This window comes from Megascapheus bottae, chromosome 1, assembly GCF_031878675.1.
Source record: "Megascapheus bottae isolate mThoBot1 chromosome 1, mThoBot2.hap1, whole genome shotgun sequence".
Taxonomy (NCBI): domain Eukaryota; kingdom Metazoa; phylum Chordata; class Mammalia; order Rodentia; family Geomyidae; genus Megascapheus; species Megascapheus bottae.
This window is the reverse complement of record NC_143509.1, coordinates 47919615-47943420: the sequence shown is the minus strand read 5'-3', so window position 1 is coordinate 47943420 and position 23806 is coordinate 47919615. Positions and strand designations below refer to the sequence as shown.

Sequence of the window (23806 nt, the reverse complement as noted above, 5' to 3'; positions counted from 1 at the left end):
TATAAAAATTTGCCAGTTACACCTGTGTCAGAACCACTGCCAAAACAATTCAATGAGTTTTCATTCCACTACTGTTGACAGGAGAGCTAAAGATTTCAACATTTCCTCTCACAGTCTGAATAGAAATTCCTTGCCTTGGGGGACTGTAACAATATTTGCCATTATAGGAGTGTGGGAGTAGATACTGTAAAGGGAGAAGATGGGGGAAAAAAGAAATATTAATGCCAGTAAACACGGGCATAATAAAATAAAATTTATTTAAAATATAGGTTCTGAATGTCTGTACCAACTTAATCTCTATGAATGAATTAGAGAAAAGCTTTGAAATTGGAGATAGGGCAAAAAGACTTTAAGCTTCACACAGCCAAAAATTCTGGATTGTTCCCTTTTAGTGTCCATCATGGTATCTCAATTTTGTATCTTGAAAAGGCAAAAATGATCATTGTAATAAATTTTACAGTAGACATCATTCAAAACTGTAAATAATTTTAATTGAATTGAGATTCAAGATTTAACAAAAAAAGAAAGAAACTTGAAGGGATGAATATTCTCCTGGGTTTTTCAAAATTTGATCTAAGTTAAGGAGGTATACAAAGAAGAAACAAGGAAAAAGCAATGGAAACAATGCAAATTAGGATAATGGTTTTGAAAATATCACATTCTGTGATATACATAGTCATCCCTGAGACCTTAGAAGGAGGAACCTGGTACATTCCCATTCTACTTCATCCACAATGGTCTCCTTTGTTTTTGTTTTATTTATCGGCCTTCTACAAACGATTTAATTAAAAGAAAAAGCTCTGCTATTAAGATATTTTAACAAAAATTATAAGAGGAAATGACCCACTGAAAACTGTTGATGTAATCAAATTGTGCTTTAAGAATCTTTCAGGCAAATACATGATAAATGAGTGGGAACAACTTAGAATAGAGATTTCAGTTAAAAGGCTATATTAGTAATCATTTGAGCTAAATTGAGAATTTGACCTAATATTGTCACCTGGAGAATAAAAAGCATTTGAATGTGTGGAAGATGAATGAGTATAGTTTCTTTTTTTCAGTATAGGGGATCAAATCTAGGTCCCTGAATGCTCTAGGGGAACACAAACACCATGGGGCTATACTTCTAGCTTGGTGTGCGGTACAATAATAAGTCACATGCATATGTGATATTAGGATGTGGAATGTACTTAGCAAAGTAGAAAAAACTTGATGGATTTCAGAGCTAGAGGGATTGGACCATAATATCTCACAGAGAAATCCAAGATGTAGAAGAAGCTAAATTTTGGGCAACTGAAGCACTGATATATGACTATTTAACAGAAATTCAAACTAAATTTTGTAATATATATATACATATATATATATTAGGAGATAAAGATTTGGAAGTCATTCTTACAAAAGTGGTATCTAAAATAATACACATGACCTAATGATAGACTAAATAAAGATCAGAAGGCTGAACACCAATGTCTACATTTAAAGGGCAGGAACAAGAATTTAAAGAATCTACTTGAAGTTCATAATCAGGCATTCATTTGATAGCACTATTTGAGGGATTTTACAGTATTTATTTTTCCAGCTTCAAGGAATTCTTATTTTGTTTTTCATATGTGAGTACTGAAATGTATATCTATCAATCTCATCAAGCTTTCCAAATTATTAAATATTCAAAGTCATCTACTAAAAGCAATTCATTGTTCCAGTCTAAAAATGTCATGATATTAAATGAAATCTATAACAGACATTTAAAGATGACATACAACAACAAAGAAGTTTTAAAAACCAATATTCCCACGGGCAAGGGAATAGCCAAGTTTGTTGCGATTTCCAATGAATGACATGAGGCCAGTGTAGGTCTCAATCAGAATAGGTTGAGTTAACACCATCAGTTCCTTTCTTCTCTCAGATCCGCTGGAAGTCTTGTTGGCATTCTGGATAGCTGGAACAAGCTTGGATACAAAGCCAGACAACTGAGGAACAAAAGGAGAAGCAAGAGTTAGTAAATGCAGAGCATCACCTGCAATGCCTCTCCAATGACCTGACTCCCTTTTCTTCCCCTTTTCCCTCTCCACCCCCTCCACTTCCAACCTGTTTCCCCAAGCTGGTCCTCATGAAGGTTGATGGTCCTTCTGGACTGCAGTTCTCCTTACTGCTTAAATACAAATTATTTCTCAGAGGACTCAGCATGGCTTCTGTTTGTTTTTTAATAAATTAGTCAGTTACTATATTATGTACATAATAAAATTATCTGCGTTGTCTTGTGTATTTTTCATTATGCACAAATTGTACAGCATTAAGACAATTTTAATAAATATTTGCAGATATTCTACTATGAGTCAGATACTTGTTGGGTACAGCTGGAAAATTAAATACAAGTTAAACACATTCTTTGCTCTCAAAGAAAATTGACTGTACTCCAGAATCTAAGAAATGAAGTTGTAACTATAACACAAAGAAATAAAAAAACAGAAATAGTTTTTACTAAAATAAGAAATATATAAGGTAAATGAGTTACCACAATCAGTTCACAAAAAAAGAGGCATAAAATGTTAAAGGAATCCCAAAGAGAGAGATGTCCCATGTAGTTAAAGATAGGGAATGACTTCAGAAGGGCTAGAATATAAGAATGGAATCTTCCAGTCCTATAAACCTTGTAGGATTATAATTCTTACAGGACTGGGAAATTCTATCCAATAGAAATGAAGTCCAACAGATTAGGAAGGGTGTAATAGATAAATGTTACCCTTTTCAGTCTATTTCTTTTCACCCCATCAAATTCTTCTTCTAGAGGTATTTCCTTTTTTATATATCTTTAGAAGAACCCCTGTTGGGTGCAGTAGCTGATGCCTGTAATCCTAGCGACTCCGGAGGCTGCTGGGGCTCGGGGGGGGGGGGTAAGGTGGTAGCCTTAAGCTGAATTGCTCAGGGACAGCACCAGAGTTCAAGCCCCATGACCCACAAAAAAAGAAGAAGAAGAAAAAAAGAAGAAACACTAACTTTCACTTAGTTTATATGTTGAGTTGAAATGTAATTAGCATTAACACATTTAGGTCAACCTAGTAAGAGCAATCCATGCTGTGGTCAGTGCTGGACCAGATATGAGCAAAGGAAACCAGTGTGATAGTCAAAGTAATTGAATCTAAGCTTGAAGATATCCATGGCCATTTGGCCACACCTGACTATGCACAAAATGTACAGAGAGGAGAGAACTAAGACTTGGATAGAGATAACATCTTGACAATGTCAGGTGAATGAAGAGATCACCCTAACTCTGACCAAGTTGACTGAGCCAAGATTTTTTTTTCTCTCCTTTAGTTAAGTCAGGTTGCATAGGATTTCTTTACTAATCATCAAGAGAAAGGCAATTCACTCCAAAAGCATTAGAAGCAGAGATGTACATTAGTATATAAATGAGGAAAGCTCATATTTCCACATTTCTAAAAACATTTTATATTCATTATTTTGTCCGAATAAAAACCCCTTATAAGGTAAAATATGTATCACTGTTCCTGTGTTAGACATATAGAAGCCATGGGACTTACTAAAGCCAGTTCACTTGGATACATCATGGTAAGAAAAGAGCATTAGGAATAAAGTACTCACAGTGACATTTAAATCTACCTCGTTGGCCATTGGCTTACTAGTATGAATCAGGACTCTCAGAGTTCATTTCGAGTTCAATCCAAATTGCTAAGCATCCTCTATAAAGGGATTATTGTTTTTCTCCTCTCCACATGAAAGTCAGTGTTTTATTTAGAGAACATCCCAAGAGAAATTTCAGTTACTACCAAAAGACTTGAAGCTCTCACCAGAATTCAAATGCTTCATACCGGTCCTATGTTGAGTTTTTATTTTAAGTCAAATTGCATTTGGGGAAGACATTTTAGTCCCAGTTCATGCTTCCTTTCCACGTGTGTTATAGGTAAATAAATAAAATCTATAACATATCTATCTTTACTGAATGACCTACACATCAAGGAAAACAAAAAGGCACATATATGAAAATTATGACTTGTGCTAGTTATCTATTCACTTCTCCTGATAGAGTCTCAGTTTGCTTACTAAAATCATACATTGCAATGTATGGCTATGTAGATAAGAATTTAAAAATTGTTAACTTTGATGGTATTTGTGGACTTCCAAAATAAACCAAGGCATTTGTCCCTATTTTTCCTTAAAATGATATTCACTTAACTAGAAATGATACTACGTAATATCAAATTAAAAAGTTAACATAGAGTAATTTCCCAAAGTCTAAACAGCTAACTATAACATAATATGATTTGTTTGTTTGTTTTTAATGTTATTTGCCGTGTCAAAGATAGAAAATTGGTACCTCTTATTTCTAGTTCCCAGACCCATCATCCTTTGGAAGGCTTTGAAATCATTCAGTGAAACAAGGTATCCTTACATAGCCTAAAGTTTATGAAGCAAAAAGGGGCAAAGAACATCCTTTCAGTGAAATCGCCAGTATTTCAGCTGAGTAAAATAAGCAGAAAAAAAAGTATTAATTGATCAAGGAGATAAAAGAAAAAGTGTAATGGGTTATTTTGCTTTTCTCAGTTCTATTTTTTAATCCAAGCCTAGATCAAAGTTATACAAATATTTGTAAATTTCCATTAATAATGTACTTTCTATATGATGATACATTATAATTCATTAAGGAATTTTTCAAGGTTCAGGAAGTAATGTACCTACTACCTGACGAATGTAACTATAAAACTCTATATATTATCCCAACAATAAAATACAATTAAAATTTTAAAAATTAAAAAAAGAATACATTAAAAAGTTGAATTTTTTATTTTTTAATTAAACTTTAGTGTATATTTCCTTTTGTATACAACTTCTTTAATAAAATTTATTTTTTAATTCCAGATTTAGCTATTACAGATCTTCTCATTACTATATTTAATAGTTTAAATTATTATTTTAATATTATAATGATCTCTGGAGACTATTACTGAGATAGTAGAGCACAGAAAATGTAGATTGGCCAGGTGCTGGTGGTTCATGCTTATAACCTAGCTACTCAGAAAGCTGAAATCTGAGGATCATGATTGGCAGCTAGGTATAAGACTTCTATCTCCAATTAATCACAAAAATAGGAGTAGAGCTGTGGCTCAAGTAGTAGATTACTAGGCTTGAGCAAAAGGAACTCAGGGTAAGGGTACAGGTTCAGAGTTCAAGTCCCAAGAGCGGCAAAAATAGGAAGGAAGGAAGAATGGAAGGAAGGAAGGAAGGAAGGAAGGAAGGAAGGAAGGAAGGAAGGAAGGAAGGAAGGAAGGAAGGAAGGAAGGAAGGAAGGAAGGGAGGAAGGGAGGAAGGAAGGAAGGGAGGGAGGAAGGAAGGAAGGAAGGAAGGGAGGAAGGGAGGAAGGAAGGAAGGGAGGAAGGGAGGAAGGGAAAGGAAAGAAAATGAAGAGATTAGAAATGGTGAATCACAATCCAATTTAGATGTGTTATTTGAGTTTGCAAACAACTAAACTTCTTATAGATTTCCTACAGGCAACCTATACATATAAGCTTGATCATGAGAAACCATGCCAATAAAAAGTTCTTTCCTGTAGGTAACTTTTCCTTGAATACAGATCCCAAATTTGAGGACAGGTTTTGCAAATTGAAGTTAAAAACTTAACCAAGGTAGAATCTGTAGGATATGGGAACAAGAGGTTTATCTTGTGTGATTGTTGCTCTTAACGTACTATGCTATTTCTCTTCTCTTTTTTTGCCCTTTGGTTAATCTCATATTGTTACTGTATCTGACTTTGTTACCTGGTATATTGTATATATGTTTATTTGAATTAGGAAAGGAAAGGGGGTAAAACTAGATGATTGAGAGGGGTGGGGGAAGGAAATGGGGGGAAAAAACATGAGAAAGGGTATCAATGTGTGAGATGTAATGCATCTACTACCTGGCGAATGTAACTGTAACCCCTTTATACATTACCCTGACAATAAAAAATAAAATAAAAGGCCTACAGGGCCTATAATCTCTAATCATCAAGCTCAACTCCTATGTCCAGAATACTTTCCCATAGGTCTAAACTAAAAATTATTTTTTAGTCTGGGTCTAGTGGCTCAAAACCTGTATTTCTATCTAATCAGGAGGGCAGAGATCTGAAAACTGAGGTTCTAAGCTTGCTGGGGCAAGAAAGTCTGCGACACACATCTACTGAAAAGCTGGAAATGCAGCTGTGGTTCAGTTCAAGTGGTAGAGTGCTAGCCTTCGGAAGAGAAAAGCTCAGAGACAGCATTAAGGCCAGCTTGAAGCCCCAGGACCAAACTAGAATATTAATATTAGTAATAATAATTACTTTTTCTATTATATTTCACTTACATCTTCACTCAGACATATCATCCAGTTATTGTTGTTGTTTCGTTTTTTAAGTAAAAGTCACATCATGGCTGTCAATCAAATTAAAGCAAGGTTTCTCTCCTATAGAACTATGTTATTTGAGTCCATATATTTTTTTGCTACCTGGTAGAATTTCTTCTGTCTTCTAAGGTATGAAGCAGCATTCATAGCATCTATCCACTAAATATCAATAGCATTTGTGCCCAAGGTATAATAACCAAAATTATATCCTGGCATTTCCATGTGTCTCCCAAGAACAAAAATCACTTATCTTGAAAACCACAGAACTTCAGGACGTAGAGTATAATGAAACAAAAGTACTGGGATCAGATAAGACCAATGTTAAGTTGTTCTCACTAGTTTTGTAATTTGAGCAGATCATCCAGCATTCGATAATTTGGTGTCCTTTCTATAAAATATGAATATTAATACTATCAATTTGTACACTTCTATGCAAAGATTAAATCCAAGGTTTGTGTATGACCTGTGCAGGTATATGTATATGCATGTAAATGCATGTGTTCATGCATTAAAAGAAGGGTTAAGAAAGAAGATTAAGAAAAGGCTAGAATTTTAATTCATTGAAAAGGCCATAAGGGAATATTGGTTACCTATAACCAATAAATATTAACTGCTTTTTTATTTGTTTTTGTTTTTACCAGTCCTGGTGCTTGAACTCAGGGCCTGGGCATTGTCCTTGGACACATTTTGCTCAAGACTAGTGCCCCCCTATCACTTGAACCACAGCACCACTTCCAGCTTTTTCTGAGTATTGTGTTACCTAGGAATTGAACCCAGGGCTTCATGCATGCTAGGCGAGCCCTCCATCACTAGGCTACACTCCTGGCCCCTTAACTATTTCTATCAGCATTGACATCATTGTCATCAAGTCCTGGTCTCTTAAAAGCCAAAATTGAATTAATCTCAACATTTCCCTCATCAACACCTTCTTGATTATTAAGAACAATCATGTTTGTCAAAATGGGTTAGTTAAATGTTTTCCTCTCCATGAGCTTCATTTCTTTAGAGTCCTTTGTGGCCTCATAATCAAAGTGCTAGGGAAAAAAGTTGACACTATTTCATACTCAATGAACTTAGCATTTCAGTGGAGTCAGATGCACTTTATTTCCAGTCATTTCTGTGAGCCTGCTTACAGAGAAACAAGCAGTGCAAGGAAAGGCAGACAAAAGGCCATGTACCCAAGCTGGCTCTTAAGATTTCAAGCACCTGAATTCAATCTGTGTGACAGGAACGCTGTGTCATCTGATATGAATGCCACCACCACATAGTTTTCTCTAAAAGCTTTTATACACCCACCTCTGGCTCCCTCCTTTATTCCAATCTTAAAAACAAAGGGTCAAGTTTTAACAACTCCAGTTACACAGAGGTTGTGTGTTGGTGCCGGTGAACTATCAGGGGCGGGGATAGAGAAGTAATCTTGACTTTACAGCAATTATTTACCAGCTGAGTGCCTGGGCCCCTGGTTGCTTCAGGTACTGTCTGCCAGGACTCCTAGGCCTAGAGTCTCAGTTTTCTTTATTACAACCATCATTTGCTTCCTGTTTACACTGGGCAAAGAGAGTAGGTTTCATGCCTGTAGGCTCACATTCCTTCACAGAGCAGGTTTTCCAAGCCTTCAGGCCACAGGTTTTAATCTCCCAGTGTAGGAAGGGAGGCAGCCTAGGCTAAGAATCAGTCCATTCAATACTGAATCCTTGCAATCCCTCATGAAATCACATGGCTTGCCAAAATGTACATACAGCATCCATGCACATTTTACCTCAGATAATCTGGGTTGGTAGTTTATTACCTACACATTCTAATTTCTATTCTACTAGTCCAGTTCCTCAACTCTCCACTGTACATGCACATGTGTACACATACACATGCATGCGCTTTAAGCTCCTTAAACTGAGTTTTATTTATCTAAGAACATTTCATATGACTGTAATTTGCAGCTTTTAACCATGTTTCCTTTACTTAAAACATCTTTTCTCACCTTCTTTGATGTTTAAATCATGCATGCCTTGATTTTTCACATCAAATGTCATCACACCTGTTAACATTTAGAATTATCTGTTCTCTCTTCCAGGCGCCCATAATACCTGTGAACCCCTCTATTAACAATTGTAGCACATTAAATAATAATTTGTTAATTACCTTTCTGCCTCCTCCATTTACACCACAAGTGCCTGGAGGGCAAAATCTACTTATACTTCTTGGTTTCCTAGGTTACTTAGCAGTGCTTCAGGTATCACTCAATGCTAGGGAGATATTCAGTGAGTATTTGTTAAATTAATGTGAAGGGGAGAAAGGAGGCTAAGAATATAAAACTATAATTAATTACTAAGACATCTGTATACTTTCAAGATGTTAGGGGAAAGTATATATGGTTGTTCTATGGATGACTTTGGTTGGCTATACATACATCCATGATCCATTCAGTTATCCACCAGATTTGGGCTCCATCAACCGTTCTTTGAAGCAGTGCAATACACATTTTCCTGAAACCCAGCTAAGTGAAGAGAAGAAGAAGAAGAAGAAGAAGAAGAAGAAGAAGAAGAAGAAGAAGAAGAAGAAGAAGAAGAAGAAGAAGAAGAAGAAGAAGGATACCAGTGTTGATGGTACACATGTGTCATGCTACATGCTAGCTACTTGGGGGGCTGAGATTATTAACTGGGCATGGTAGCACAAATCTGTCATGTTAGCTACAATGGCAAATAAGCAGATCATAATTATTTAACAAAGACAGAAATGGAGGAGGGGAGAAGATAACTCAAATGAGAGAGCATCTGTGTAACAAACACAAGGCATGTAGAGCTCAAGTTGAAAATGTTTTGTTGGGTTAGGAGATAAGTAACATTGTATGAAAAAAAAAGCCTTTTTTTTTGTTTGTTATGAGGCTTGAACTCTGGGCCTGGGGCTGTCCCTGAGCTCTTCAGCTCAAGGCTACCACTCTACCCCATGAGCCACAGCACCACTTCTGCTTTTCTGGTGGAGATAAGAATCTCATGGACTTTGGTGCCCATGTCGGCTTTGAACCATGATCCTCAGATCTCAACCTCCTGAGTAGCTAGGATTACAAACATGAGCCACCACACCCGGCTTGAAAAGAGCCTTTTGACTACTGTATTTGATGATGCTGAAGCTGTCTGTAGTTATTCATGTTAATGATTGATAAAAGGGGAAATGATGTGTTTTCCATAGCATTACATATATTTGAAAGTATATTGGTAAATCAATAGTAAGAAACTTAGTTTTAACATAATGTAATTGGGTGTGTTAATATGTCTTACTTGATACCTATTCCATAACTCAGCTTTGACCTAATGTTATATGATCTGATCACTAGATCAACTACCAAGATAAGACACAGATTTTTGTCCACCTGAAAATCAACTCAATCTGAAATTCAATGGATGTTTCAGACCTAACATGACTTAAAGTAAACTAAATTAACCCTTCAAGCCTATTCCTACTCCATTCATCTTCATACAAATTAGGGGAGACCTTACCTTCCAAAACCAGAAATGATATCATCTTAGATTTCATCTTCTTCTGTAACCCATCAGTTATATATTTGCATCAATTGCTATGCTGAATAATTTAACATGTCCTCATCATCTTTCTCTGTTACTGCTGCTAACTTAGTTTAAACTCTTATACTTACTACCTAGGCCATGGTAATCAGAGTGGGGCAATATATAAGATGAATTCATTATTTTCTATGAGCAATACTCATGCTTTCATGTACCTCTATTGCTTTTCACCAGATCCAAACTGCTGTTTTAATGTATCAGTGTACAATTTTAAACCCTGACCGTCTTATCTGCCTCCTATGTTAAGCATTGTCTTGCACAAAGGCAAGAATCTTGTCACATTTATGTTCATATCCATAGCAACCATCATTATAACTGCATTTAAAACAGGTGTCAGAAAATTTTGTTAAATAAAGAGATTCTAGGTGCTATGAAGAAGATTGGGTAAGAATAAGTTTGCATATTTATGATCTTAAGTTACTTTATTAGATTGCAAATCAATTGAAAATGTTAGCTGTGTCTAACTCATCTTCCATTATTCCCTATGCTGTACCACAATATATTTGTTAAATTGTAATTATTGCCAGAGTTTGACATAGTTATATCTATCTCTCATACTATGCTCTTTTATTCCAATCAATTCCTAATAGAAATGGAGGAAACAGCTTACAACACGTTGTAAATCATATGCTATGTAAAGAAATGTTCAGATTAATTGGAAATAGGAAAGGGAAGAGGGGAAACAAGATGACTGGGAGAGGTGGGAGGAGGAAAATGGGGACAAAAACATGAGAAGGGGCATCAATGTGTGAGAAGTAATGTGCCCACTACCTGGCAAACATTACTATAACCCCTCTATACATTATCCCGACAATAAAAATAAAAATAAAAAAATAACTATTCATATTAAAGGGTTTCCAGATACCCCAAATTATTGTTTTTCATATTTATTATTTTACATTAGTATAATTAAGTCTTAATCAAAGCAATTCCTGGAAAAGTTCCTAAACACAAATCGTATTGTGACCCCAAAAAAAAGAAAAACAAAAGAAAAAAATGAGTCAAAGAACTGGATCCAAGTATTCATCACCTCTCATTCCACAAGGAGATCCTTTGTTTTCCTACTGAGCTAGGGCTTGGGGTAGCCTTTGAATAAGAATTAACTTGACATACAGCTAGCATTGTACTTAATGGCAAAAAGCTAAAGCCATTCCTTCTAAAATCAGGAATGGGACAAGGATGCCCATTCCCTCCACTCCTCTTTAACATAGGACTAGAATTCCTAGTCAGAGCAATAAGGCAAGAAGCAAGCATAAAGGGATCCAAATAGGGAAAGAGGAAGTGAAAATTTCCCTCTTTTCAGATGACATGATTCTGTATTTAAAGAACCCTATAGACTCCACTTCCAAGCTTCTTGAGCTGATTCAAAACTTTGGCAAGGTAGCAGGGTATAAAATTAACCCTCAAAAGTCAACTGCCTTCTTCTATGCCAACAATGAGAGGAATGAGGCAACAATCAGAAAAGCAACTCCTGTTGCAATAGGTCCAAAGGAAATACAGTACGGAGGAATTAACTAAGAATATAAAGGATTTTTTTTGGTAAAAACTTTAAAACCCTGAAAAAGAAAATTAAAGCAGAATTGGGCAAATGGAAAAACCTCCCATGCTCCTGGATTAAAAGAATTAACACCCTGAAAATGGCAATCTTGCCAAGAGCTATCTACAAATTCAATGCAATAACCATCAATATCCCAGTATCATTCTTTTTTTTAATAAATATAAGCCCATTCTTTATTTTTTTAAATTTTTTTCATATATTTTTATTGTAATTAATAGAGGGTTACATGATATTTGCCAGATAGATGGTGCATTAATTCCCATACATGGAAACCCTTTCACATGTCTTGGTCCCCATTTCCCTCCCCCCATCCCTACCCCTCATCTTGTTTTCCCCCATTCCCTATCCAATTTCAAATAACCAAATATAAATATTTCCGATATATCAGGCAACAAAGTGAGATATTGTAACAATATGAGATAACCAAGGAACAGCAAAAGAGATGAGAGATAACAGTACCTTAAGAACAACAATCATTCATTATATGGCTTATGTTTCAATATCCTAGAGATCTTTCATTTAGCATCCTACTATATGGCCTTTTGTATCAAGATTTTGCTCTATTGCAAATCTCTGCTAGGAGAGCCCAAGGTTTCTACTGATTATGACAAATGAGGGAAACCATTGAGCCTAAGTTCCTTTGAGTCTGGCTTACTTCACTTAATATGATCTTTTCTAAGTCTTTCCATTTCCTAACAAATGGGGCAATGTCATTCTTTCTGACAGCAGCATAGAATTCCATTGTGTACAAATACCACATCTTGTTGATCCACTCATCCACTGAGGGACATCTAGGTTGGTTCCATATCTTTGCTATGGTAAATAGTGCTGCAATGAACATTGTTGTGCTGGTGGATTTAGTATGTCTTTGTTTCTGGATGATTGGGTAAATGCCAAGTAGTGGAATTGCTGGCTCATAGGGGAGCTCCATGTTTAGTCTTTTGAGGAACTGCCATACTGCTTTCCATAGTGAACAAGTTTGCACTCCCACCAACAGTGTAGTAGTGATCCCTCCTGGCCACATCCCCTTCAGCATCTGTTGTTATTAGTTTTCTTCATCCTGGCCATTCTCACTGGAGTGAGGTGGAATCTTAGAGTTGTTTTGATTTACATTTCTTTTATGACCAGAGATGTTGAGCATTTCTTCATGTGTCTATAGGCCACTTTTGTTTCTTCTTCAGACTGCAATACCCATCAATATCCCAATGTCATTCTTTAAAGAAATAGAAGAGGCAATCCAAAATTTCATATGGAATAATAAAAGACCCCGTATAGCAAAAACACTTCTTAGCAGAAAGAACAGCCCAGGAGGATTTTCAATATTAAACTTTAGACTCTATTTCAGATCTATAGTGACCAAAACAGCTTGGTGCTGGCACAAAAACAGGCCCGAAGACCAATGGACTATAACTGAGGATCCAGATATTAACCCACAGATCTATGGCCACCTAATCTTTGATAAGGGAGCCAACAAAATAGAATGGAAGAAAGACAGCCTCTTCAATAAGTGGTGCTGGCAGAACTGGTTAAGCACTTGCAGAAAACTAAAGTTGGATCCTTCTTTGAAACCCAGAAATTCCACTATTTGACATTTACCCAACCGTCCAGAAACAGGACATACTAAAGCCACTAGCACAATGATGTTCATTGCAGCACTATTTACCATAGCAAAGATATGGAACCAACCCAGATGCCCCTCAGTTGATGAGTGGATCAACAAGATGTGGTATTTATACACAATAGAATGCTGCTGTCAGAAAGAATGACATCACCCCATTTGTAAGAAAATGGAAAGACTTAGAAAAAATCATATTAAGTGAAGTAAGCCAGGCTCAGAGGAACATAAGTTCATGGTTTCCCTCATTTGTCATAATCAGTAGAAACCTTGGGCTCTCCTAGCAGAGATTTACAATAGAACAAAACCTAGATACATAAAGGCCCTATATTATGATGATAAATGAAAGGACCTCCAGGATAAGGAAACAGAAGCCATATAATGAGTGATTGTTGTCCTTAATGTACTATGTTATCTCTCATCTCTTTTGTGTCCCTTGTTTATCTCTTATTGTTACAGTATTTCACCTTGTTATTTGATATATTGTATATATGCTTATTTGGTTATTTGAAATCGGATAGGGAAGGGGGGAAAACAAGATGAGAGTTGGGTGTGGGGGGAGGGAAATGGGGACCAAGACATGAGAAAGGGTATTAATATTTGTCAAACAATGTACCTTCTAGCTGGTGAATATAATGTAACCCTTCTATTAATTACAATAAAAATACATGAAAAAAAAGTATTAACTTGGCATATAAAAGTGTCAGATTGTTGCCAGAATGAAAGGAAAAAAATGCCTTTAGATTAAGAAAAAGAAATCCTTACTGGAAACACTTAACAGATCTATAGAGTACAATAATCGACTAAAGTGAACCAAACAACAATCCATTGTGTTTATATATGCAATAGTCATGTGCCTCTGTGTATACACATATTCATGCACATAAACAAACATATCTGCACATGCACATATACACCTTCTGTTCATATTTGCATTTCAAAAGAACCACAGTGGTTATCTTTTCAACTCTGCTGGTAGAAGATAAACTATTTTATACCCTTTCAACATCTCATTTTCTTTCAAAATTGATTGTATTGGAGTATAGAGAATACAACAAAGCATTATCAGATATTATAATGGGACAGGGAGTTTTCTTCTCTGTAATTCATAGAATTCATTCTCTATTACCCTGAACTTCTAGGAAAAGACATTCAGAAATAAGTAACTAATGTACTAGGTCTAAGGGCAAAAAGAAGATTTGCCTAAGAAGGTAATAGATATAATAACAAAACCATTTAGCTTTCACTTTGGCTTATAAGCAAGTTTAACTATTTAAAAATATGCTATGTATCTATATATATTTATCTATTATTTTAATGGCTAATATTAGATTTCTTTTTAAAATATTTCTTTGAGAACTCATACTGCTAAACCTTTTGACTCGAGTAATGGTATTCAAAAAGAAATATTAATATTATTATTGTGATGGTTAATATTAATTAGTATTGATTATACATTTTATATTAATATTAATTAGTACTAATATTAATCACCATAATAAAAAGCATAAGTTCAGAGGAGGCAATAGAAGAGAGAGTGGATGATGAAACCATCTCAGTGAATTATTATTAATAGTTAGCTTCTCTCTCTCAGTCTCTCTATCTCTGACATTCTCCTCAAACTTGTTCTTATATAGATGCCTTTGTGTAAATGCTAAGTTGTTCTTGGTTTTCATTTTATTTTGGTTAGTTGGCTTTGGGTGGTAGATTTAGGCTGCAAGCTGATGTTGATGCTTTGGCTGAGGAATTGTGAAGCAGGAATGTCACATGAACTTTAGCAACATGATCCATACGTACACTGGATGAACTTAAAGCTTGCCAGTAGCTTGGAGCCAGAGGTAAACCATGATACCATAAGCATCTGAGGACATCTGCATAAATCTTTAGAATTTCTCTGGAGTACAATAGATTCAATCCAATTTGACCTATATATTAAAATGAAGTTAAGTGATATCATTCATATGGTTCCCTTTTTAATAAAATATAAAGCTTACTAACTTTATTTATTCCTAGATATACAAATTTGCATAGAGAGATGTATCCTACATAATGAGAGAAATGTATCATATTCTATCCAGCCACACAGGTAATTTAGATGCAGATTGCCAAGTTTTGACTGTATAGCAAATGTGATAATATTCGGAAGTGAATAATAGAATGTTAAGGTAAATATACAAAGGATAGAAAAGATGAGAATTTCTTGGCCTGGAAGTACACATTTACATGTATATTTTGTGTTTTTTTCTGATAATGAAATTGCATCTTTCTGGGAATCTTCAGCCCCAATAGTTTTACTTCCTGACTCTTTGCTATGTTGAACACTTCAGAGACATGGTGGGAGTGGAGGGAATAGTACAAATGACTTAATCTACCACCTGAGGAGACAAGATTTGAAGACATACAAATAATCATAATTGTGTTATATTCTATGAAGCATTTATACACATATTTTTTTTTCCATTTGACCTCACAATGGACTGATAAGATTGGGGGGGGCAAAGATAGTATTCACTCCATGTATTTTAGAGAAACTACCAAAACTCAGAATAAGAAGTAACATAAACATGACCATGGAGCCATTCCTTACTAAGCATACGTGAAACTATTCCATACGTCTCAGAGCAACACAATCAGGATTCTAATAGAGAAAATTGTGTTCACCTGCTGACCACAGACGTAAGGAGATACAATAACTATTGCATTTAAATTAACAATACAATATTACATTAAGATAAATTAGCAGGATGGAGTATCATATTATGGTTAATATGATAGATGAATACATAGATAGGTTATATACATATGTATATATATACATATATATAGCCTATACTCTTTATTTACAATGTTCTTTTTTTAATTAGTCATGGGTTTGAACTCACAAAGTTCTATAAAGATATTTGGTCTATAAAGATTTTTATTTTGGCAGTCCTGGGACTTTAATTCAGGGCCTGGAAACTGAGCTTTCTCAAGGCTAGCATTCTACTAATTGAGCCATAGCATTACTTCCTGCTTTTTCTGTGTATGTGATAGCAAGGAATTGAACCCAAGGCTTTGTGCATAGTAGGCAAGCACTCTACCAATAGGCCACACTCCAGGCATCTTTCAGAAGCAAATAGCTTCACAAGCATAGCTAATCCAATGGTGATGCTTAAGCCGCTCACCTACCTTACAAATTTCAAGGAACTTCTCACTGCTGTACTTCATAGGGTGCTCAGTGAAGGTGGCATAAGGGACTTCAGTGGACCATGGGTTCCAGCGGGACAACAGGGACTGTTCATCTGGGCTGCCCCAGTAGATCCTAAGGCCTTCTCCTGGTCTTCTAGTGGAAAAAAATTATCCATAAGGTTAGCCACTTCCTTCAGATTAAAATAAAAGAGTGAGAATGCATAACTTCTCAGAGCCATTATATTTCTTCTGTGACAAATGGTTTGTTCGCCTGCCACCCAGTTAAATTATTATTCTGAGGAATTTAGGAAGTGAGAAGAAAAGGGTGAATCATTTCAAAGATTTAAGTTCAAAAGATTTCTGAGAATTCCACATGGAAATACTAGTCTGGAGTTTAGGACAACAGCCAGTGCTGGAAATTTGGAGGGAAACAGTGTCAGGAGTATAGAGAAGATGTGACAACAGCAACAATTTCCACATAAGTGGCCTAGAAAAGACATGGGACTTTGGACAGATCAGGACCAATAGGACCTTTAGAAATGCCCAACTTCTCAAGTCAGTGACCTTAGCTTCTACCTTTGCTGGTGCCTTGTTCACCTGATTCATTTCTCCCAGGACACCTTGGGGGCAAAGTGCCTGGCTCTTCCACCTAAATCACTGTCGTAAACCCCCAACATACAGAAGGAAGTCAATTGCCACAGAGACTTACTCATCTGATAAATTTAAGTGTAGAACAAGAGAAAGCGAGGTAGGAATATGGCAGAGGAGTGGGGCCACATTAAATAATAAAACTGTCATCTCTGAGGCCTGTTTCTTGAGATGTGGCCATCATAATTTAAGGTTTGTGGTTTCAGATACCACTAAATGCACAGAAATGCCTGGGTGCCTCGCTTTCAACAAACATTAAAACTAAGTGGCTTGTAATTCTAAGCAGCCCATGAAGCATTACAGAGGTCTCATTTCTTCTAGAAATTAAACTCTAGGATTTCTAGCATAGGGTGGTGGTGGGGGAGGAAGAGTAGCTTGATGATGGTACCTTCACAATGCTGTCACATCCTGTGTTAAGGACGGATTCCTTTGGGAGTGCTATCGTGGCTTCTGAATATTTATCCATGCACAGATATGTATAAACACAAACTCACATGCATGCATATGCCCCAGCCTTCAACTGGCTGATTGCTGGTCTGCATCTTACAAAAGGACCAGTTGTCAGATGTTTCAATGATTGTGTTTGAAAATTGATATTTGCCTTTTTTTGTATTTAGTCCATTCCCTATCACCACCCCTGACCACAAAAGTAAAGAGAGAAATAAAGAAATAGGGAAGAAAAAGACAGTAAAAGAAATGTTGGGTATGCCTCTGAAGTTTGCTTTCTAAGTGTTTAGATTCTTAGCTACTGCCCTGACAATCACCTACCCCTTCCTATACTTTCCCACACAATATTTTTTTCCTGGCCTGTCAATAAATCATAATAAGCACTATAAATAGTCTATGCATGCTAGTTAATGGGCTATTTTGAATTCCTTAAAACAACTTGCACAATAGAATTATTTACTGCTTTATATGTCAATTCATATGGTGGGTATCATTTTATTTTTAACAAAAGAAGATAAAAAAAATCTGACAAGATAACTTCCTTAATAAGTACATATCATATCTTTTACTTTCAGACAACTCCAAATGAAGTTGAATCATAAAATTCAAGTAGAACTTTATTGCTAAATACTTGATCAGTTTGACCACGGAAATGGCCTTTTAAAAAAGAGAGAGGGGGGGGAGAGATGTAGTATAATTATAAATATGCAATTTTAGTCAACTTTTGTTTCCTTGGCTGGAGAAATGAACCTAAAATGAAGTAATTTCCCCAAAGATAAAATTTAAGGTATACCTTATCTAGTCTACCATCCTCTTTACCTCGATAAATGTCCTTAGAGCAATTGTAGAGACAGCCAATGCCTTCATGAACAGAAATGCTTCATGTGATAGTAACCTATGCACATTCATGTGAGACAATAAACAGGATGACTGTCAGGATGATAATTATGGGCAAGCCATATTTCCCTTCTGAACCTCAATCTACATTTAGCCTAAAACATTTCTCTTTCTGAATCTTCCTGAATAGAGTTTCCCATTCTGAAAAGCAACATGGCTTCTGCCATGTTCTAGAGAGCCTTTAGAGTATTCAGCTATTTGGTGGCCTCAGTAATTGTGGGTGTGGTAGGGAGCCTGTAGTCACCAAAGCACTAACACTCACCAGTGAAGGACATAGATCATACAGAAGAGCAGCCTCTGGCTTATGGCTTCTTTAGTGTGGAGAAATAAAATAAGCTCTCAAGGTACAACATACCTTATTATTTTTGGTTGTGGTGTTTGAACACAGGGCCTGGTGCTGTCTCTGAGGCTTATCTCCTGAGGCTAATGCTTTACTACTTTGCTACATAGCATACCACTTCTAGTTTTCTGGTGTTTCAGTAGGGATAAGAGTCTCACAGACTTTCCTGCCTGGGCTGGCTTCAAACTGCAATGCTTGGATCTCAACCTCCTGAGTAGCTAGGATTACAGGTGTGAGCCATCAGCACCAGAAAGACTGACTCAAAACAAACTGCTAAATGTTAGTAACTGTGAAATTACTAATATTGTGACATTATAGAAAATATGGCAGCACTGGGAGTGAGGGGGAGAATATTCAGGGAAAGAACTGTGACTCTGTCTCACTGAGTTTTATGGTAGGCTAATGAAAGCAGGGGTACAGTCTCAAATCAAGAATGACAAAGCCAGATCATTAAGCAATGATACTTTGGAACTCTCTTCCTAAATCCTTACTGGATGCCAACCATGCATTTTGACAGTTCTGTTATCTTTAGGCACTAATGTGATCTTCCTGATATTTAGAAAACAATAATTTTGTGAGGAACAAGAAGATGGGACACTACTGTTTCGTATGTATTGTCAAACTAACAAATATTAAATGCTTACCATAAATCTTAAAACCTACCATTAACTGCTAAGAATTTTATTTTATTTTTTTAGTTTGATTCAACCTAGACAGTAATGTTGATGAGCTACTTTGGTACACATAAATGTGGCTACAGGAAATAAGATAAAGAAAATTACCATAAATAATCAGATCACCAAATCAAGAACTGCTAGTGAAATGGAATAAAATGCAGGAAGAAAAACAACCATGATCACTGGACACAGATAAGATCAGAAAAGAGAAGTAAATCTGCAGTGCAGAGGAAGTATCAGAATGTTCTGCCCCAGTCTACATACACTTTAGATCATAATCTTCCACTTGATTCTGAGTCCAACATTTATATTCTCTCTCTCTCTCCCTCTCTCTCTCTCTCTCTCTCTCTCTCTCTCTCTCTCTCTCTCTCTCTCTCTCTGTTTATGTCTCTCTCTCTGTGTCTCTTGCTCTCTCCCTCTCCCCCACACACACCTTCATTTTTTTCTTTCATTCATTAATTTATTTTTGCAGTGTTTTAACTTGGTAAGTGTTCCATTATGGTATGCACCCAGGTTTGTGTATGTTAGTATTTTTTTAAATTTTTACTATTTTGCTAGTCCTGGGCTTGAGCTCAGGGCCTGAGAACTGTCCTTGGACTTTTCTCAAGGCTAGAGATCTACCACTTGAGCCTCAGCACCACTTCCAGCTTTTTTCTATATATGTGGTACCGAGGAATGGAACCCGGGTCTTTGTGCATGCTAGGCAAGCACTCTACCACTAGGCCAAACTCCCGGCCCGTATGTTTTTAAAATAAGTTCTCTCTCTTTTTCCTCTTCTGGACTGTCCTTTGACCCCAAGTCTCCTAACTATGCCTCCCAAGTAGAAGTAATTATAGATGGGGCCCCAGGATACTTTTGTGTTTAGCTTACACTTTTCAGTAAATATTTTATATGAATTATTTTCCAATCTTAAATCATTCAACCAGACCTCCATTTGGATACTTACATCAGTCTTTCAACTCTCTTCTCTCCAGACTAAGTAAGCCTACTTCCTGAATGAGCTTTTATAATGAATTCAAAACCAACTTTTAAATCACTCCAAAGTGGTTCCTGAAGCCATTTCCATGTTCTCTTTCTTCAGTGCCATGGGTTATGTATGAGAATTGTGGGTAAAACAATGAAGACACTTGAACCCTGAATTTCCAAAGCCTCCAATCTGATGATCTCTGGGACACTTTGACTATTATTTCCTTCCCAGACCTTGATATAGGGAGATAGGAAGAAACCCATGAGTCTCATCACAGAAATAAAAGATTGCTCATTACCACTTTTTCTTTTTTTTTTTTGAGGGGGGTGTCATGGGACTTGAATTCAGCCTGGGCACTGTCCCTGAGCTCTTCAGCTCAAGGCCACAACCTTACTCCTGGGCCTGGGCGCTCTCCCTGAGCTCTTCAGCTCAAGGCTACTGCCCTACTCCAGGGCCTAGTTCATTGTTCCAGAGCTCTTCAACTCAAGGCTACCACCCTACCCTTGAGCCAAGCCTCACTTCCCATTTTCTAGAGGTTAACTGGAGCTAAGAGTCTCAGGTCCTTTTGTGCCAGGGCTGGCTTTACTACTTATTTTATTCTATTATTTGTTGACGTAAAAAGAATATTCTCCAATTCTGCTAAACTTCAAAACTTCCCTGAAATAGAAAGAAGTAGAGGAGGGGCCGGGAGTTTGGCCTAGTGGTTAAAGTGCTTGCCTAGCATGCATGAAGACCCGGGTTCGATTCCTCGGTACCACATACATAGAAAAAAGCCGGAAGTGGTGCTGAGGCTCAAATGGTAGAGCTCTAGCCTTGAGAAAGTCCAAGGACAGTGCTCAGGCCCTGAGCCGAAGCTCAGGACTGGCAAAAAAAAAAAAAAAGAAAGAAGTAGAGGAACAGCTCTAGACTTTTTAGAAAAAGGAGGTCTGTAATAGAAAAGTTTAGGGATGCTAGACTATCTGAATAGTTCTTTACCTGCATGTATGTACACACACACACACACACACACACACACACTGAGCAGCAGAATTTTCAAAGATCCCAGTGCTTCCTTGAGTCACGTTAATTACACGTTCTCTTCAGTGACTCAGATTCAAAATTCTAAAGCACAGTTATTGGCAGAGCTGAAGGCCTCAGCAATTACAGCTTTACCTCCACAGCACACCAATAGAAGGCTTGCTTTCTAAAGCAAAAAAGCAAAGATGTTGAAAGAGTCAGGTTTACACAGAAGTTACTATGCATACACGGGGGCTGAGAACAACCCAAGCATGAAGAAGTATGTTTTACTCCCACAAAAAAAAGTTGGTCCAAGTTGAATGGAGGGAAAACTTTCTTCAATAGCAGATTTGGTAAGACAAGAAATTCTATTCTGTCAGGAAGAACGCTTCCTTGAAGACATTTTTAACTGAATTAGAAAAGATGTCAGACACTCATCAGCCGGGGTTAATTTGCTCATTCCACACATTCTTCTTTTGTGAAAAAGTCCATGCATCATTTTATATTGGACAACACCATCAGTCAGTCTCCTTTCGCCTTAATTTCCCACTCTTCTTCTATCCTGGACTTCAGAGATTTTTTTTTTTCCCCTCAAAGGCCCTAAGCATCTAGTTCACAGAACTGAACAAAAATGCCTTGGTTTCCAGAAAGAGACATAGTAGCTTCCATTCTTACCTTGGTCAGCCACCCCTCCTTTCTACTCATCTCAAATCTCAAAGCTCCACCAAAGAATTAAAAACATAGCTTGAGGCACCAAACTGAGATTTATGAGGAAGCGCAGACATTAACTCTAGCTCTAAACTCAGGGCGTGTGCTTGTAAGTATGGGTGAGCAAACAGAGGAAGGCCCTGAGGAGGGCCGGCACCCAGAGTGGAAAGCAGTTCAGAACAGTACAATGAATTTTGTTTTCACATCTCCTTTTTCCTACCTCACAGCTTATATTGTTGAAAGGCTGGTCTTCCAGACCCGTGAAATGTTAGTCCTTTGCTTATTTAATTGGGACAAAAGCAGGGGCAAAGTTGGCACCCTGGAGGGTATTCAATGCTCCTTTGCTCATTGAATGACCTCAGAGGAAATATTTTCCATGACAAGAACCCAAAAGACGCTGGCACAGAGTCAGACAATAAGATTTGCAGAATGTGTTTACATTTGCTCAGTGTCCCCAGGCTGTTCCAAACCCATCGGCAGGTGCTGCCTTTATCTGTTCTCTTTGCTCACCTGGCTCCCTCCCAGAAGTTTCCAAGGCCTTGGGCCCTGTGAGATTAACCATTTACTGGCAAGGGTAACTAAGAAATTGTACGAGTTTGGGGGCAGGAGGGAAAAGTAAGGGAGAAAATAGGTAATACCATAACCATATGTTTCAGAAAAGCCTCGTGGTTCCATGGAAAGATCCTTCAGTGGGAATTAAGAGGCCTGGGCTCAAAAGCTGGGTTTGCTAACTAACTTGCTGGGTGACTTGAACCCTTTACTTCCCTCCAGGAGTCCATCTGCAAAACCAGTGAGTTACAGTTACGTCCCCTCCAAAATCTTTTTTCTGCCCCCAGTAAAATAAGATCGGTCCTGAAAGGGAAGGATAATTGCTATTCTAAAAGCTCAATGTTCACGAGTATGAGAAATCTTAAGAGAGTTGCTGAGAGTCACAGAGATCTAAGCTCTCTTCTTCTAGAACTAAAACAATGATCTTACAGGAAGAAAAATATCTAAGGGCTAAATCAAAAGCAGAAATAAAAAGAAAAAAGAAAAAGCATGATTACCAACAGGATAACTAAGAAAGAAGCTGTGCATCTCTTAGGCTGAAAGTTTTTAAGAAACATGGAACCTGATTGGAAACTTCAGAGGTGGCCATGAGCAAAGCTGAAGGGAGAAATGATATAATGTTCACACCAAAGGTGTGAAAAAGATCGCACCACTTCCAGTGTTAAGATGTACACATGCATCTGATTGCCTATTACTCCACTTTCTGAATGTTTACATATTACAATCGTAAGATCTCTGTACAGCAGTCAATAAAATCCTAGCGCTTTCGTTAACTTAAAGTATCTTTCTTTGTGGCTTAAATATGAATATAATATTTCTGGATTCCCATTCTCAATCCTTCGAAGAGTGGAAATACTGGCTTAGGTAGTATCTCAAGGTATTCTAACTCAAAAAAAAATCCATGAAGGGATACAACTATCTAATATTGGGTTTCTTTAAAGTAACACAGGAGCATTTATTATTCTTTCCCAGAATGGGTGAAGTGTTTGGAAGTCATTCTAAAACTAACATAATTATTTTCATAAACAGATTATACTAAAAACAACTTCTTTTATTACTTAATGAAAGTCATCTCAAATTTCACATGTCCTAAAAGGGACATCATTTATGTCTTACGGTTTTGACTCTTCAACTTCATCAACACAGAAATTGAAACCTAGGAAGTTATTTCTATTAGTAGGTATAATAATAATACAGCCACATAATATCTTCTTATATATTTGAGTACTTTTTCTATTAAGTCTAGCTGTTAAGCCTACAAAATGAGATGATTTCAC

General features: G+C 36.8%; 1 protein-coding gene across 1 annotated transcript in view; it reads right to left on the bottom strand.

Annotated features, from left to right (window-relative positions):
- Window positions 1-1530: 1530 nt before the first annotated feature.
- Tprg1 (tumor protein p63 regulated 1) overlaps window positions 1531-23806 on the bottom strand; it is a 99610-nt gene continuing 77334 nt past the window's right edge. The window contains exons 4-5 of the mRNA XM_090331722.1: window positions 16301-16454; window positions 1531-1973 (exon numbers count right to left, since the gene is read on the bottom strand). Coding sequence (XP_090187848.1) covers window positions 1779-1973; window positions 16301-16454 — 349 coding nt within the window. The 3' untranslated portion in view covers window positions 1531-1778. The remainder of the gene's footprint in view (window positions 1974-16300; window positions 16455-23806) is intronic.